General features: G+C 45.0%; 1 protein-coding gene across 1 annotated transcript; it reads right to left on the bottom strand.

Annotated features, from left to right (window-relative positions):
- Positions 1 to 7,315: 7,315 nt before the first annotated feature.
- LOC132071452 (taste receptor type 2 member 9-like) lies at positions 7,316 to 8,269 on the bottom strand. Its single transcript, XM_059469032.1, has one exon. It carries the CDS (start codon positions 8,267 to 8,269, stop codon positions 7,316 to 7,318), a length of 954 nt encoding a protein of 317 aa, XP_059325015.1.
- Positions 8,270 to 15,485: the final 7,216 nt, after the last annotated feature.

Genomic DNA, 15,485 nt, shown 5'->3' with positions numbered 1-15,485 from the left:
ATGAAAATTTTAATTAGGTAAATTAAATTGCAACACAATACCATGGTTGGGACCTGGCCTCAACTCCTTGTGGGGAATATTTCACCTTAGAAAAATAATGCTATAAAATCAGTGTCTCCAATGCTGAATTTTCAAGCATAAAGATACGGATCAGGTGCTTGACATGCAGGTGTTTTCTGCTGGTTCAAATCCACCCCCTCCAGTATATTTTGAGAAGAGGAAGGGTTATCCAACACTTTGTATCTCCCACCCATGAGCATATTTTGGATGCCCTTGTGCATCTCAAATGGCACAAGACTCCTGTTTTTGTGCGTCTGGATGGACACACAGCTGTATTGGCATCTGAGTCACATCATACAAATATTGAATTGGTACCATCTGTGCTTGTTCAGGCAGAGCTGCTTTCCTCTCCAGAATGAGTTTCTTTCTCCCTTTATGACATGGGGAATCCCAGATGATTAGCCTTAGTTAGCTGGCTAGTTAGGTGAATCATTGCCTAAATTCTGGCCCATTCCATTACTGCTGTGTATCAACTTCAATGCATAATGTTATGTTTATGTCCTTAACAACTGGAGAAGAATGCTCTGAGAAACAGTTCCCATGGAGAAAAATTTTCCATTGCCCCTATCCCAGATGACAGCCTGGGAAATAAGATTTTTTTTATTGTGGAATCCCTGTATGACTTGCCTTAGATAAAGCCTGCTTTTTCCAGATCTCCAGGCTGCCTATGTACCATTTTCAATGGAGTTATGGCTGTGTTACTGCTGGCCAGCCCGAGCAGTGCAGCTCTGCCCCAGCTGATATTCCTAATGTGCCCTGGTGATAACACAGATGCTGAGGAGTGACAGACTGAACTGCTATCAGTGAATCTGGCTGAGATCTCCATCCAGATAATGAGGCCAGGAAATCCTAATCTCAAGCTCCTGCATGCTGGTCTCCTGCACCCTTCTTGCCTTATCTCTTCTTAACAGTCCCAGCTCACTACAAGCAGGGAGGAAATGCAGAAATTTTGCAAGTAAAATAATTCAGAGCATCCTCCCTTCTTGTTTTCACCTAGTTTTGGCACTGTTTTAAATTCACAAAAAAAAAAAAAGTATAGTAACCTGACATGGTGCAGCAGTGCATCTGAGTCAAACCTCTGACTTTGCTCCATGCCCTCCACCAGCACAGCATTGCACTGATGGGACAGAGCTGCTGTATTAAAGAAAAAGGATTTTTCCTGATATTGGATGGTGTTGTGGAGAGAGCTCCATAAACCGTGAGTGCCTACAAAATCAGAGCCCTGCAGGAGAAGGAAAGGGTTGGTCTTCTCCTTGGCAAGATTTACACTTGGAATGTCCATGTCTGGATGCAGGCAGTGCTGGGGCCCAGGGGCTCCCTGTGAGGGGAGGTTGGGGCTGCACCATGCTGGACACACTGTGGTCTTTCTCAATTGTGGGTGGCATCAGGGTTTTGACCTGACTGAGACACAAGCCCTGAGCCCCCAGATGGGCCCCCTGTGAGTGCAGCTGTGTCTGTGCTGTACAGGTGGAGAGCAGGAACTGCCACAGAGGAAACCCCCTTAGACCAGAGAGATGAAGACTGGGAACTCAAAAAAGAAGAACTTGAGAGAAACCTGCCATGTTTTCTGGAGATCTGTACCACCTCTTCTCAAAAGAATACTGGAACTAAAACAGGGAAGCAGTAGTGTGTTGTGTCTCTGGTAGCCTCTCTGTTTTTTTGGTAGTGGGGTTGTGGTGCTGCTTCCCCCTCCCCTTTCCAGGCTGTGAGCTGAGAAATGCTCCTTAGGCCTCGGCCTTGATGAGCAGCACCTGGGCCCAGGTCCTCTTGAGCTTATCAGAGCTACTGTCTGCTCCCAGGAACTGCTGCTGCCTAATGAGATCCTGGGCTTTTTTTATGAACAGCCTAAGAAATCAGTGTTTTTGCCTGAATGGCAGAACATCCCGGTTCTCACACTTTCAAAGAAGCAGTGTTAAACTTGTTCTGCAATAGGCCAATGGGAGAATAGAAGGTCTTACTGTCATGTAGAAAACAGACTTGAGTTGAGAAAAATGAATTTATTTTATTGGCTATTGATAATAGAGTAGCATAATGAGCAACAAACATAAAACTAGAACCCTTTGCCTTCCCCTTCATCTGCACAAATCAAAATTCACTCTTACATTCTTGGCTTCTCCACATTTTCTGCCACAATGGTGTGGGGACAGGGAATGGGGGCTGCAGTCAGTCCATAAAAAGTTTTCCATTCCTTCCTCCTCACTTTCTTCCATGCTCAAGTGTGAATCCCATCCGTGGGCTGCAGTCCTTCAGGATCAGGCAGCTCTGACATGGAGTCACCGTAGGCTGCAGTCTTTCAAGTTGCACCCTCCCTACCCAGTGTTAGAAGTGATAATATTGCAAAAAACAGAGACACACCAGAAAGACATAGAAACCCAAACACAAATAAACCTGATGCTGAGTACAGTCATTTTTCAATCAGCAAATGCCAAAGTGTTTGAGGAAGGTTTGCAGTAATCTTATTGACCTTTTGCATCCAGGCCATGTACCAGATCTAGATGAATTTGTTATTGACAAGAATTGAACTCAGAGATGTTCCAGCCAGGGGGAGGAGCCAAGCATTCCTACCTGGATATACTCTGACATTTGGAACACCAGAGGCAGCCTTTTCCCACTGGATTCCCAGAGGAAGACAAGGCCCATCTACATCACCACTGCACCTTCAGAAGAAAACTACACCCTTCTACAGGATCACTGCTTCAACAGAACCACACCTGTCACTGCAGGAGGGCTGCAGCCACCATTCCACCAGGCTGCTACCAACACCCAGCCCCACAAGGTGTCAGGTCATGTTCTGACTCGGGGAGTAGGTTTTCTTGTACCTTCCATTTATATTTTTAATTTTCCTTGTAAAGAACTGCTATTCCGATTCCCCTATCTTTTCCTGAGAGCCCCTTAATTTCAAAATTATAATAAGTTGGAGAGAGAGGATTTACATTTTCCATTTCAAGAGAGGCTCATGCATTCCTTAGCAGATACCAGACTTTTCAAACCAAGATAGTGATTATGGCCACAGTTGTGGCCCTGTATGCAGTGACATTGAATTGCTGTGGAGGGTGACAAGTTCCATGGTGTGAGCTGGTGATCAGAGCTGTGCTGGCCAAGGGGGCTGTGGCAGCAGAGCCTGAGGCAGGTCAGTGGCTGCTCTTGGTGGAGTGTCAGGGATGGCAACAGGAGCTTTATAGAGCTGCTGCTGCTGCTGCTGCTGCTGCTGCTGCTGCTGCTGCTGCTGCTGGGGGGATTTTGGTGCCGCTGCTGTGGGCACAGGGCAGGTGCAGGGATGTAAATGTGCTGGGTATCCCCTTACCCGGGGCCACTCTTGACTATTTGAATGTTGGTTTGGGGGGGCTGTGCTGGGTGTCACAAAGAGCGGAGATGTTTTTCTGTGGTGGAGAGTGTTTTGATTTTGAGACTGATCCCTGTTTGATGTGAAAGACAGAGCTTTTCTCTTGCCCCCTGTCATTGAGGTGGCATAGAATAACCCCTGAGTGCTGGCCCTGCCCTTTCCTGACTGCTGTATCTTCTGAACTGAACCCTCTCCTGAACACGTGTATCATCTACCTGGAGATGATAAAAAAATTAACAAAAAAACATTACCCTGGCAAAAATTAACCCTGTCTTGGTCAGAACCAGGATAAAATATTACAATAACAGGATCACACTGTGACTGTGGCTTGGAATCAGCTCAGCATGAGGAATGTGGTACCTTAAAAAACTAAAGGTGTATATAAATCAGAATCTCCAGTGCTGAGTTTTCAGATCAAGGAAATAGGGATCAGGTGCTTGAAAGACAGGAGTCTGCTTTTTGTTCAAATCCATGCCCTCTGGCACCACTGAGGAATGGGAAGGATTCTGCAAGGTATTGTATCTACCAGCTTATGTGCATTTTCTGCGTGTCCTTGTGCATCTCAAAATGCATCAGACTGCTAATTTTATGCATATGGAAGGACACACAGCTCTATTAGGATCTGAGGGACATGACACACAGCCCATATTGCTTCCATCTGAGTTTGGTTTAGGCTGAAAATCTTCCCTCTCCAGAACACTTCATTTTATAGGAAATCCAAGAGTATTACCCTTAGTTAGCTAACTGGTTAGGCTGTTAGTTGTTCAGTTTCTTCTGAGAAAATCTATTCCATCCATAACTGGCCTTCTATGTGCAGATGGCCATAATTGTTTCAGAATCCTGAAAGCAAAATGAAATCTCTTCAGGGCAGGTATCATGAACTTGTTATGGAAATATAAATTCAAATCCAAAAGCCTCCTAGCCCCAGAAGGTGGTTTAGCATGTTATCAAGTGGCTTTAATTATTTGTTTGCTTGTTTCTCGGCAATTACTGTTTAAGGAGAGTTGGTAGTTGGGTGAGGCAGCCTGCTAGTATGTATGGTCTTTGGAAAAAGTCATACTGCAGTGATTGAGAGGTTGCTCTGCCCTAAATGTTGGAATCTCTCAGTTCAGAAGCAGGGAGGAAGGTTTTTGCAGGTGAGATGAGCAATGCACACCTGGCACTGGGTGTGAGGTAAAATAACCCTCTGAGTGTGAGCTGGTAAAATAAATGACCAGTTCAGGTTCTGCTCTGTTCATGCTGGTGTGAAGGAAACTTTCCTGTCTCACCACCCAGGAGGCCTCTGACAGTCACGCCCCAGCACCAGAGACTGTCACTGCAGGCACCAAAGCCCCTTCACTGTGGGCAGCTGCTCCACTCCGCTCCCTGCACACACCACGCTCACAGCCAGACCAGGTTTCCTCTCCAGCTTGGCACTGGCTTTCCCATAGTGGAATCTCAGGCCTCTGGATCTTTCAAGCACTTTAGTCATGGCACAGTAGCACAGAGGCAGCTCAAGCTGGGTGCCTCTGAGGAGGTAAGCCAAACAATTGGATCCCTGGGATTTTGTGTCCTTCCTGTCTGTGCACATGATGACTGGGGTGTCCTGAGTGTCCAGTCAGCTGGCTGGTGCCACAGGTCCCTGTGCCCTTTGCTGTGCAAGGCCTGGCACCATGCTTGGGACACCCAGCACTTCCCCACAACCTGCAGCTCCCTCCCATTGCAGCTGCTCCCTGAGCTGTCTGCCCTGAATGTGTTCCTGCCCACTGGAACTATTTCACATTTCACTCTCATGGGGAGCTGTCCTCGGGCAGCTCTCAGAGCCCCACTCAGTCACTCCTTGACTCTCACTCTGGAATAGGACAGGGCTGACAAATAAGGTGGAACTGCTCATGAGTCAAGACAAAGACAGGGGAATCACTCCGCAATTATTCTCACAGGCAAAACAGACTTGAGACAGGGAAAATCAGTGTAATTTATTGCCAATTGAAAACAGAGTAGGATGATGTAGAACATGCACACCACTAGAATATGTGCTCTTCATTCCCCAATAATCTTAGGCTTGATTTAAGTCATTCAGACATTCTCTAGCACCTCCTCTCCTCAGGAGCACAGGAGGACAGGGAATGTTGTTGTCAGTTCATAAAACATTGTCTCCTTCATTTTTCTCCTGCTCCAGCATGGCTCTCTCTCATGGCCTGCAGTCCTTCAGGACTCCTCTTTTCCCAGAGGAGCCACAATGGTCGCTGATGAGATGAGCGATGTCTGGATTTGGGACCATTGGAGTGCCTGGAATTGGCTTTTCTGAGCTTGGGACAGCCATGACCTCCTCTGGTTGAGACTTTACAGGCCCCCAGCTGCAGCTCCTGGCCCAGGCACACCGTACATCTCCTTGTGGGTCACTGTGAGATGAAGCTGTGGCTTCATTCCACGCTGCACCTTGCACAAAACCCACCTTCCTGGGGCTGTAAGTGAGCCAGAGTGCAGTGGGAAAAGCCAAGCTCATCTCCAGGTGAGAGCAGGCCAGGAGAGCAGTCCCACAGAGCAGGCAATCCTGTCCTTGCAGGCAGTGGGGCACAGAGGACACGCAGGGCTGGAGTGGGCACGGGGCTCTGCAGCCCCTGAGCTCCCCGGGGCTGTTCCTGCCTCGCTCTTTGTGGCTCAGTGACCACCTCTGGGGAGTGACAGGGCTCAGCGTGTTCACACTGAGCTGTCAGCTACTGCCAGGCACTCATACAGCCCATAATATGTGCCACAGCACAGGGCCACAGCAGAAGGAAAGGTAAACCAAAATTGAGAGAAACCTCTTCATTGCAGCCATTTCATTCTGTGAATACCAAAACATTTGTGGCTGGTTGGCAGAATTGTTATTCCATTTTTTACATCCAGTTTGTGTTCCAGTCTTGCACATTTTACGGTTCTATTTAGAGTGTAGAAATTTGGCAGAAAATAAATCCCTTGCTGGTCCTCAGTGATCCAAAGGCATGGGTGCATCTCAGTTGCATTTCTGATTCTGGCAAATTCAACATGTAAGTCCTGTAATGTTCAATAAGAACTTTCAGAGTCATAGAATCACAACTCATGCATTTTTTTGTAGAAATAGAAATTTGGAATTGCCACTAATAAATGCAGTCACTGTACTAGCTCTAAATATATTTATGAAAAAAGAAGCAAATAAGGAAGAGCAATTCGTAATTCATTATGCTCAACTTCACCACCAGGTGAGCCTATGAACAGAATTTCAACAGGGTACAATCTGACACAGTCAAAAGAGCAAATCTTAACCAAGGGCTGTTCCCTACTTTGGGGAGGAGAGCAAAGCAATCCTGCTGTCCTGTCTGCACAGTGGGGTCATATTCCCATCCTCTGCCAGGCAGGATTTGAAATGCCAAATCGATCCTTTTGGGAGAAATGCAGGTGAGGCTGCAGTCAAAACACCTCCTTGCTGCCATGGTGAATGGGGGTGGGCAGCCAGCTGCTGTGGAGATGAGGGATAGCCAGGGTTGGGATTGCAAAGGCTGTGAGTCTTGGGCAGGGGCTGAACACTCAATTAGCATCACTCCCTGTTCCACTGGGCCCAGGCAGAGGTGAAGGGGCTCTGCCTGATGATCCATCACCCCACCAGCAGACTCTCATGCCCGCATTGATATTTCACCACACAGGGGCTTAGGCATTATTCCTACCATCAGGGCTAAATTACTTTGTTAAAATACATATCTCAAAGATTCAGCTAAATCTACATATGAGAATAATGTATTTAGCTCACAATATTTTAGCTCAAAAGAAAAAAATTAAGTTTTCCTAACTTGGGTGTTGAAGCGTGAACATCAGTATCATCTACACTGCCTGGAGAGTTGCATCAGAAATTAAATTACTTGTTTTCTACAGTAAAACATCAACATTTTGCATGGGGTCTAGCTATTATCACAGCTCCTACTTGATGAAAAACTCACACTTCACACAGGAGAGAATCTTCAGCATTGCTTTTTCCAGCTTGGGATTGCTGAAAATTAGAATAAGGGAATGAACACCTGGAAAACCACACAGATAAATGGATATAAGAAGTGTCATGGTAGTTTCATCCTTCATGGTATAAATTATTGTCAAGACCAAACATACAAAATTGATGCTGTACATCACTAAAAAGGAGAGAACAGATTTCATGGCTCTGATGTGGGCATCCATGCTGAGGTCCTTTATGGAGTTTGTCTGCATCGTGCGCTTGTGTCTCCAGAGAGAAAAGAGAAGGAAAACAGCAGAAAAGAAGACTGCCAGGAATGAGGCAGCATATCCAAAGCCAGTGAGAAAAAAAGATGAGAAAAAATGTTTATCCATTTTGATTCTTGCTTCCCAAAAGTTTTCTTGGCAGGTGAAAGTCAGGTTGCTACTCTGCGCAGTTTCCATGAGGTCATAGACAACAATGCCCATAGCCAAGGCTACAATCTCTGACCCCAACAAGAGCCAGGGCACCATCCTGTCAACCTTTACTTCCAGGTAGATGAAGAAGCTGTTCCTGAAATTGGCAATTTTTATGCAGTAGAAACCACAAAGACAGGCTGAGACCCACAAGTTTGAATAATTAGAAAAGGTTTGAAAAATTGCAAGTAGTGGAAGTATAGTGGGAGCATAAAGATAGTTGGGATAAATTTTTGAAAGGAAGTGGGATACCCATGAGAAGCACAAATAGGATATCCTGGAGCATCCCAGCAGCAGCAAGATCTTCTCATTAGAGTTCAAGGTTTTCTTTTGGACCCAGGCAATGCAAAGCAGACAAACGATGAAAGCATTGATCCACATGCCTGCAAATGCCTCCAGGGTGATGATGGCCACAGCTGTGGCTCCATGTGCAGTGACATTGAATTGCTGTGGAGGGTGGCAAGCTTCCATGGTGTGAGATGGTGATCAGAGCTGTGCTGGCCAAGGGGGCTGTGGCAGCAGAGCCTGAGGCAGGTCAGTGGCTGCTCTTGGTGGAGTGTCAGGGATGGCAACAGGAGCTTTATAGAGCTGCTGCTGCTGCTGCTGCTGCTGGGGGGGTTTTGGTGCCGCTGCTGTGGGCACAGGGCAGGTGCAGGGATGTAAATGTGCTGGGTATCCCCTTACCCGGGGCCACTCTTGACTATTTGAATGTTGGTTTGGGGGGGCTGTGCCACGTGGCACAAACAGCGGAGATGTTTTTCTGTGGTGGGGAGTGTTGTGATGTTCAGGCTTTTCCCTGTTTGATCAGTGTCAGGCTTCAGCATCTGGATTCTTCTGTCCCTTTATCACCAATGATGATCTCTCAGAGTGGGGTTTGCACTGAGCAAAGCACATCCAGGGCAGTGAGATGAGTAATTAAGTCAGGGAATCATATTCTGAAAAACATTCATATTGACCTACTCTACCCTTTGTGTCTTTTCTCTTCCTACTAGTCTGACCTCAGTACAGGCCAAGGGAATCTGTAGATATTTTCTACGTAAAGTAATTCAGGGCATAATCTTTGCTGCCATCTGATTTTAGACACTATTTTAAGTTTTGAATTATACAGGACTAAAAACAAATAGTACATTCCTTTTTAAATCAAATGTATCTGTCCTGTTTTACTGGCCCTGAGCTCCAAGCTGACAACATCTCAGATTACATTATAACACACAATAAAATTTTCCAGTGGTACCTGAACAATGCCCTGAATGTCCAAAAGCCTGCTTGTTTGTCTCAGCATTAACAGTTTACCTAATGAAATATTATCTTTATGTGACCTTTGCCAAAATTACTCCAGTCAGGGAATTTTGCTAACCATCTTCCGCTCTTTTGTTCAGGAAGATATGTTTATATATGCTTCTATTTTTAATGTACACTTATTATTTTTTCCTATCTAGAATTACAGGTATTTATAATACTTTTAAAGCAGAGCAACTGCTGTCGTTTTCCTCTGCTGTGTATTTCAGATCTGAATGCTGGATTTGTGAACCTGTAGGTATTTGACAAGTTGAGTCTTGTGTTGATTTCAAGCCCTGCAAAAGTAAATAGACTTACCTAAAAATTGGGAAGCTTCATGGGTAATTTTTTAATTAAAAATGTGCTTGGTGCCAGTTTGATATGACTGTTTTTCCAGCTCAGGAGACATTTGCTTTTGTAGGACATACATTGCAGTACATTTCTGTGTCTGAGTTTCTCTGTGTTACAGTGGAGTTAAAACCAATGGAAGCAGATTAAGAAAAGGTATTATCTGCATTTAGTGACACCAGGTAGTGATTGTGTCCAGGAATCCAGGGTGGATCTGCACTTAGGTGTGGGAATACTGATGCGCAGCAATTTTGGGCACTTCATACAATGTGGAGTAAGAGACCAAAAGGCACCTGCTGTACTTCCCAGAGTGGAAGAGCAGCAGCTTTTCCCATCACCAAGTTTTTCCCAGAACTGCAGCCAATGGAATAATGTGCCTCCACTGCCCTCCAGAGAGGACAAAATGCAACTGGTGCTGGAGTCCCTCTGCTGTGGAGACAGGCTGAGAGCTGGGGCTGTTCAGCCTGGAGAAGAGAGAGCTCCAGGGAGACCTGAGAGCCTAGCACAGTGCCTAAAAGGCATCCTAGAGACCCCCTATATATATACCTAGGAAAGCAAACATATGTTCTCAGAATGACTTATCTTTAGACACCTGCTTTAGGTTCTTGAGTTATTTCAAAGTTAAGGGTACTAAAAACCAAGTGTTTCTCAGACAGCTCTGCATTTGAGTCATTTTTTTGCTTCCTTTCTCACATCCACTGCCAAACATGTAGAAATATTGCCTTGGTGCTGTGTTTTGACTCTCTTTGCTTGCCTGTGAAAACAGCCTTGACATGCTGTATCTTGAGACATGCTTATTTTGCTAGCAGTATGTCCTGTTCAGCTTAGGTGTCAGCAACAATCCTTCCTAAAAGAAAGTGTTAAAGAACATTTATTTATGTTACGTGAAGGATTAGTGCTCTGGGGCCCTTCTTCTCTAAACAAGAAAAGATCTCTGTACTTTTTCCTCTGCAATGTATCTCTTATGAATAGATTCCTACTTTGATTTGTTTAGAGAAAAATATGTTGCTTAGCTTAAAGGGCTGACTTCTTTCTAGCACAGGCCCATTTCCTACTCAAAACCCACTTAAGCTGCCTGCCTTGTGCTGCGGGCAGGGGTGTCATGGCACAAGCCCTTTTCTACCTGATTGCTGAACATAGCAGTGAACATCCTCACATCCATGACTTGTAATTTCAGATGTGAAATGGAGGAGCAGGATTCCATGCCTAAGCTAACGGCACTCAGGCACTGCAGGGATTTTGGGGCCACGACTGTGGGCACAGGGCAGGTGCAGGGATGTAAATGTGCTGGGTATCCCCTTACCCAGGGCAGTGTCACTCTTGACTATTTGAATGTTGGTTTAGGGGGGCTGTGCTGGGTATCACAAACAGCGGAGATGGGTTTTTTTTTGCAGTGGAGAGCGTTGTGATATTGAGACTGATCCCTGTTTGATCAGTGTCAGGCTTCAGGATCTTCTGTCCCTTTTTTGCCTATGATGATCATGCAGAGCCCTGGCTGTGCTCAGCAGGTCAGGGCACTCAGTGTCCTTTTCAGTCTGAGAGTCTGGGCACTGCAACATTGAGCTCAGATGCTGGAGAAGTGGAGTTCATTTTGATGCTTCACAGGCATTGAAATCCATGTTGGTTTTTCCAATGGCATTGCATTAAGCATAAACTGATGAGCCCCAAAGTGGGCCAGGTAATAGGAGCGAGAAATCAAAGCTGGATTTCTTTACAAGTTTAATTTGGGGCATAGGACGTAAAAGGGTAAAAATCGGGACAAGTCCCTGTGCCAGGATTCCCATCTCATCTGCTTGGGAAAGTGAAGCCTTTCAAAGATGGCACCATGCTGAGTTTCCCCACACTGCAGTGCCCTAAAGCTTCCAAATGAATTTAGACCCTGAAAGCTGTGAGACTTTTCCAAGAAAAATTGTGTCAAGCTCTGCCAGGCATGGACTGACCGTGCAATTTCGGTTAGCACAAGACCTGTCCCATTTGGCCTTGAACATTTCCTTAGGAAGTAACATTCCCTTTTGGGAAGGGAAACAAAATCTTGCAAACGTGAAAAGAAAAGCTTACAAACACTTTGAAAAGGAGATATGATCAAATGAAATGCAATTGAAAAAAATCTCAAAAATTGGGAGATTTAGTGTCTTCAAAAAATGGTCTGTGCGGAAGTAAACTGCAGTGCAAAGGACCAAAACATGCCAAAACTAAGCTCACAGATGTTGCAAAAGCAGGGGAAAATTCAAGGAGAAGACACAACTTGGAGGAGAAAATACAAGGGACACGGCATGGCTACTGAAAACAAAAAGAAATATCAAAAATCAATCTTTGCAAAAGTGAAAGCCATCAAAAGGCCTGGCTTGCCATTCAGTGCAGGGACATGGACCAAAGCTTTCTAAAATTGATTCATAAAGCTCCCAGGAAGAGAAAAGGACTTACAAATACTCTGAAATGGATGCATGATGCAAAGAAATGCGATGGACAGAAAATCAGAAAGAAAATTGGGAGTTTTAGTGACTACAAGAAAGTGGTCTGGGAGAAAATGAGGTGCAGTGCAAAGGACCAAAATATCTCAAAACTAACCTCTCAGATGTTGCAAAAGCAGATGAAAAAATCAATGAGGTAGGGATTTTTTAAATTGTATTTGAAAAGTTTCATAATTTATTGGCAAATTCTCATGGGCAACTCCTCACAGCACTGACTCCTTCTTCCTCACAGCACAGCCAACAAAAAACAGATCTGTTATCAGCCACCTAACCCGCTTTTTAGTAGCACTCATCCTTACTAGTCACAGCTGCTGCGTATCGAGGGCAGGCCTGTTCCTAATCTTTGGTAGTTAGTACAGCTGCAACTCCTCAGGGGCAAGATTACCTTCTGCAGCACTATCTTTATTTTCTTACATTCTATCCCCCCACAATTTCCCCTTTTCTTTAAATTATAAAGTTGTAGCATCTCTAGAAAGATATGTTTGAGTAAATTTTTATTATGAAGTATTCACATATCTCACTTAGTGTACAGATGTTCAGGCAACATGCCACAGTAAGGTCATACCTTTCTAAGTTCTGATTTAGTTTTGCTTTTCTCAGTCCAGAACATCACCCTAAGGCTTTTCATAAATTAATGTTGTGTTTACTATCTTTTGCCGGGCCCTTTGCAAAAGATAGTAAACCCAGTACAATCATCTTCTGCGTAATTTCCATTTGTCTTTGGAATGTGTCTGTGCGCTGATCTCGATTCATTACCCAAACTTACATTAGGTATCATCAGAAACCCGTACACTTACACTTCTAGAATATAGACAATATCAATAGCTGTACAACCTTATAAGACAACCCACAAGAATAAGTTAAAGGCTATATATTAGGGTAGTAACAAATCAACAGTTACATCATTTTATCAATAGCTATACAACTTGAACAACATCAATCCAATACCTGTTGACTGTACTTATGCTTACAGAATATAAACTTTTACACTTATGCCTAATCAAAGATCAAGAGTTGTAATTCACACACTAAATGCATGTGTTTTACCAGCAAAAAAATACACCATATTGAATGGTAGAGCTACTCTGTCCCCAGCTCCCACTGCTGCTTTAATAATTTGCTTCTTCCTTTTAGTTTTTTGTTGTATTAGTTGGTTACTGTAAGCCTCTCAGTTTTCCATGTAGATAAAACAATCTGTTCTTCACTTGATATATTATTTCACAGTGTCCCCAGTGGGTCACTGTACCCCAGATGTCAAAATCTGCCAGGTCAGGACCAGGCAGCATCCTCTGCTGCTCTCAGTGCTACGCTGGGCTCCATCTCCGGCTGCACCTCTCCCTAGAGCCCAATCCCGAATCACATTGAGTTACTGTGGAAATGGCCACTATACAGTTTTAGAGAGCTTCTCTTACATGTTGTCTGTGCAGCTCTGACTCTGCCTCTGAGAGCTCCATTTTGCTTTTGTTCCAGTGCTCATGTAGCAGTGACTTAGCAAACCTCCCCCTGTACTCCTCAGGGGCCATGCCATTGCTGAGGCACTGGCTGCTGCTGTGGCCATGCCATTTGCCACTTCTGTCACGCCACTCCTGTGTCCTGCTGCACACTCTGCCATTCAGAGGGAACGCAGCACTGCCCTGGGTCCTCTCTGGACTGCAGCCATACCTTGGAAGGGGGTGTGGGGCTCACTCCAACACACGAAATAAGCAAAGTGTGTAGTGTCCGCTCCTCATATCCAGCACTCTTCTTCTTAGGGGTGGTATCTCATACATTGTCCAGACTTCTAGGCTCCCAGGTCTGCTTGGCTATGACTCATCTAGGTTTTTAGGCTCTTAGTCTGTCTGCTTAGCTCCAAGGCTCCTGGTTTGCCTAGCTCCACCATCTTAGTGCTCTTAGGTCTGCAGTCATTTTCCTAAAACCCCTCAGGATGATGTCACTTAATATTTAATTCCTTTTTTCACAACCACCATGGGATAATGTCTTTACAGTTCTCTCTGCAGTCCTCTACCCGAATCAACACAGGATCACCAATTATTTTTATATTACTGCAAAAGTTCCATACTTTCTAGGCTAATTCTCATGGGCAGCTCCCCACAGCACAGATTCCTTCTCCCTCACAGAACAGCCAACAAAAAACAGATCTCCTCACATTCAGCTAAGCCACTCTGTTATAGCACTCATCCTTGCTAGTCGCAGCTGCAGCCTGGGCAGGCCTGTTAAGGGCAGGCCTGTTCTTAATCTTTGGTAGTTAGTACAGCTACAAATCCTCTGGGGTGAGATTACCTTCTGCACTATTTTTATTTTCTTACATTATATCCCCCCACAGGACACAACTTTGAGGGGAAGATATGAGGGACATGGCATGGATACTTGAAAAAAAAAAAATCTTCATCAAACTGACAGCCATCAAAAGGCATCGGATGCCATTGGATGCAGGGATGTGGAGCAAAGCTTGCCCAATTGATCCCCATGGAAATAGCAAGATTTCGTTTCCCTTCTTAAAATGAAATAACATTTCAGGACCACAGTAACCCAGGAGATTTCATCTGACGCTGTGGTGGAGGCAGGAGAAATGAAAGCCCAAGCAAGAGCTCTATGGCTACAGGAAATGAACCCCCAGCATTTTCTCTCTTCCAAATGCTGATAGTCATGTTTTCTGTGGGATAGAACAGCCAGCAGGATGTTACATGAATATTCATATCACATGCTCCTAATTGCATTGATTGGCCGCCATAAAGACTTGGAATGTGACCCAGAGCAGTTTTCCATTCTGTTCCAGCACTGGGCAGCCATTCCCCATTGAGTTCTGACACCTGTCATGTGTCAGCTTCTCCAGGCTGGGCACATCCTGCATCTGTCCCCATGGGCTGTGCAGGGTGGCTGTGCTGATGGACACCCTGTCCCCTGCAGTGCCAGCTGAGTGGGGCTGGTGCACAGGAGCGGTATTCTGTGCTGGCTGTCACATTCTCAGGGGTTTCATGGGGATGGAAGAATGGATCTGCAGTGTTGTTTTCTGGGACTTTGTGTGGTGTTTTGTGTGGTAAGATGTGCAAGATGCTGGATTTTGCCTGCTGAGTCTTGTGGCATGTGAGGAGGGATGGATGTTGCACTGGATGTAGGGAATGAGATTGATCCTCCAGGGTTTTCCTGTGAAAATAGACAGGATTATCAGATAAAATGATGAAGTGCAGGAGGAGCAGCCATGGGGAAGAGGGGTTTTGTGGCTGTTTCTGTCCTTTCAAGGCCTTTCCCTGGTGAGATGTGTCCACCAGAGATGCTTACAATCTGCCTCTGGACCTGAGCTGCTGGTAGAAGTGACCAATTCAGGTTCTGTTTTGTATTTGTTGGCACTATTTCATGTTTCACCTACTGTGATGGGTTGCTCTCAGGGAGCAGCCAGAACTCCACTGAGCTCTACCTTCTCTCTCACCCACAGGAAGGGCAGGGATGAAAAAAACGGTGGGAACACTCAGGGTTCGTAATAACAGCAGGGAAGACACTCACCAGTTATTGTCATGGACAAAATGTATTTGACATCAGGAAAATGAATTTCATTCATTTAAATATAAAAAATAGAGTAAGATAATGAGGAA

This window comes from Ammospiza nelsoni, chromosome 3, assembly GCF_027579445.1.
Source record: "Ammospiza nelsoni isolate bAmmNel1 chromosome 3, bAmmNel1.pri, whole genome shotgun sequence".
Lineage (NCBI taxonomy): Eukaryota > Metazoa > Chordata > Aves > Passeriformes > Passerellidae > Ammospiza > Ammospiza nelsoni.
The sequence above is the reverse complement of the archived record's forward strand: the minus strand, read 5'-3'. Positions and strand labels throughout refer to the sequence as shown.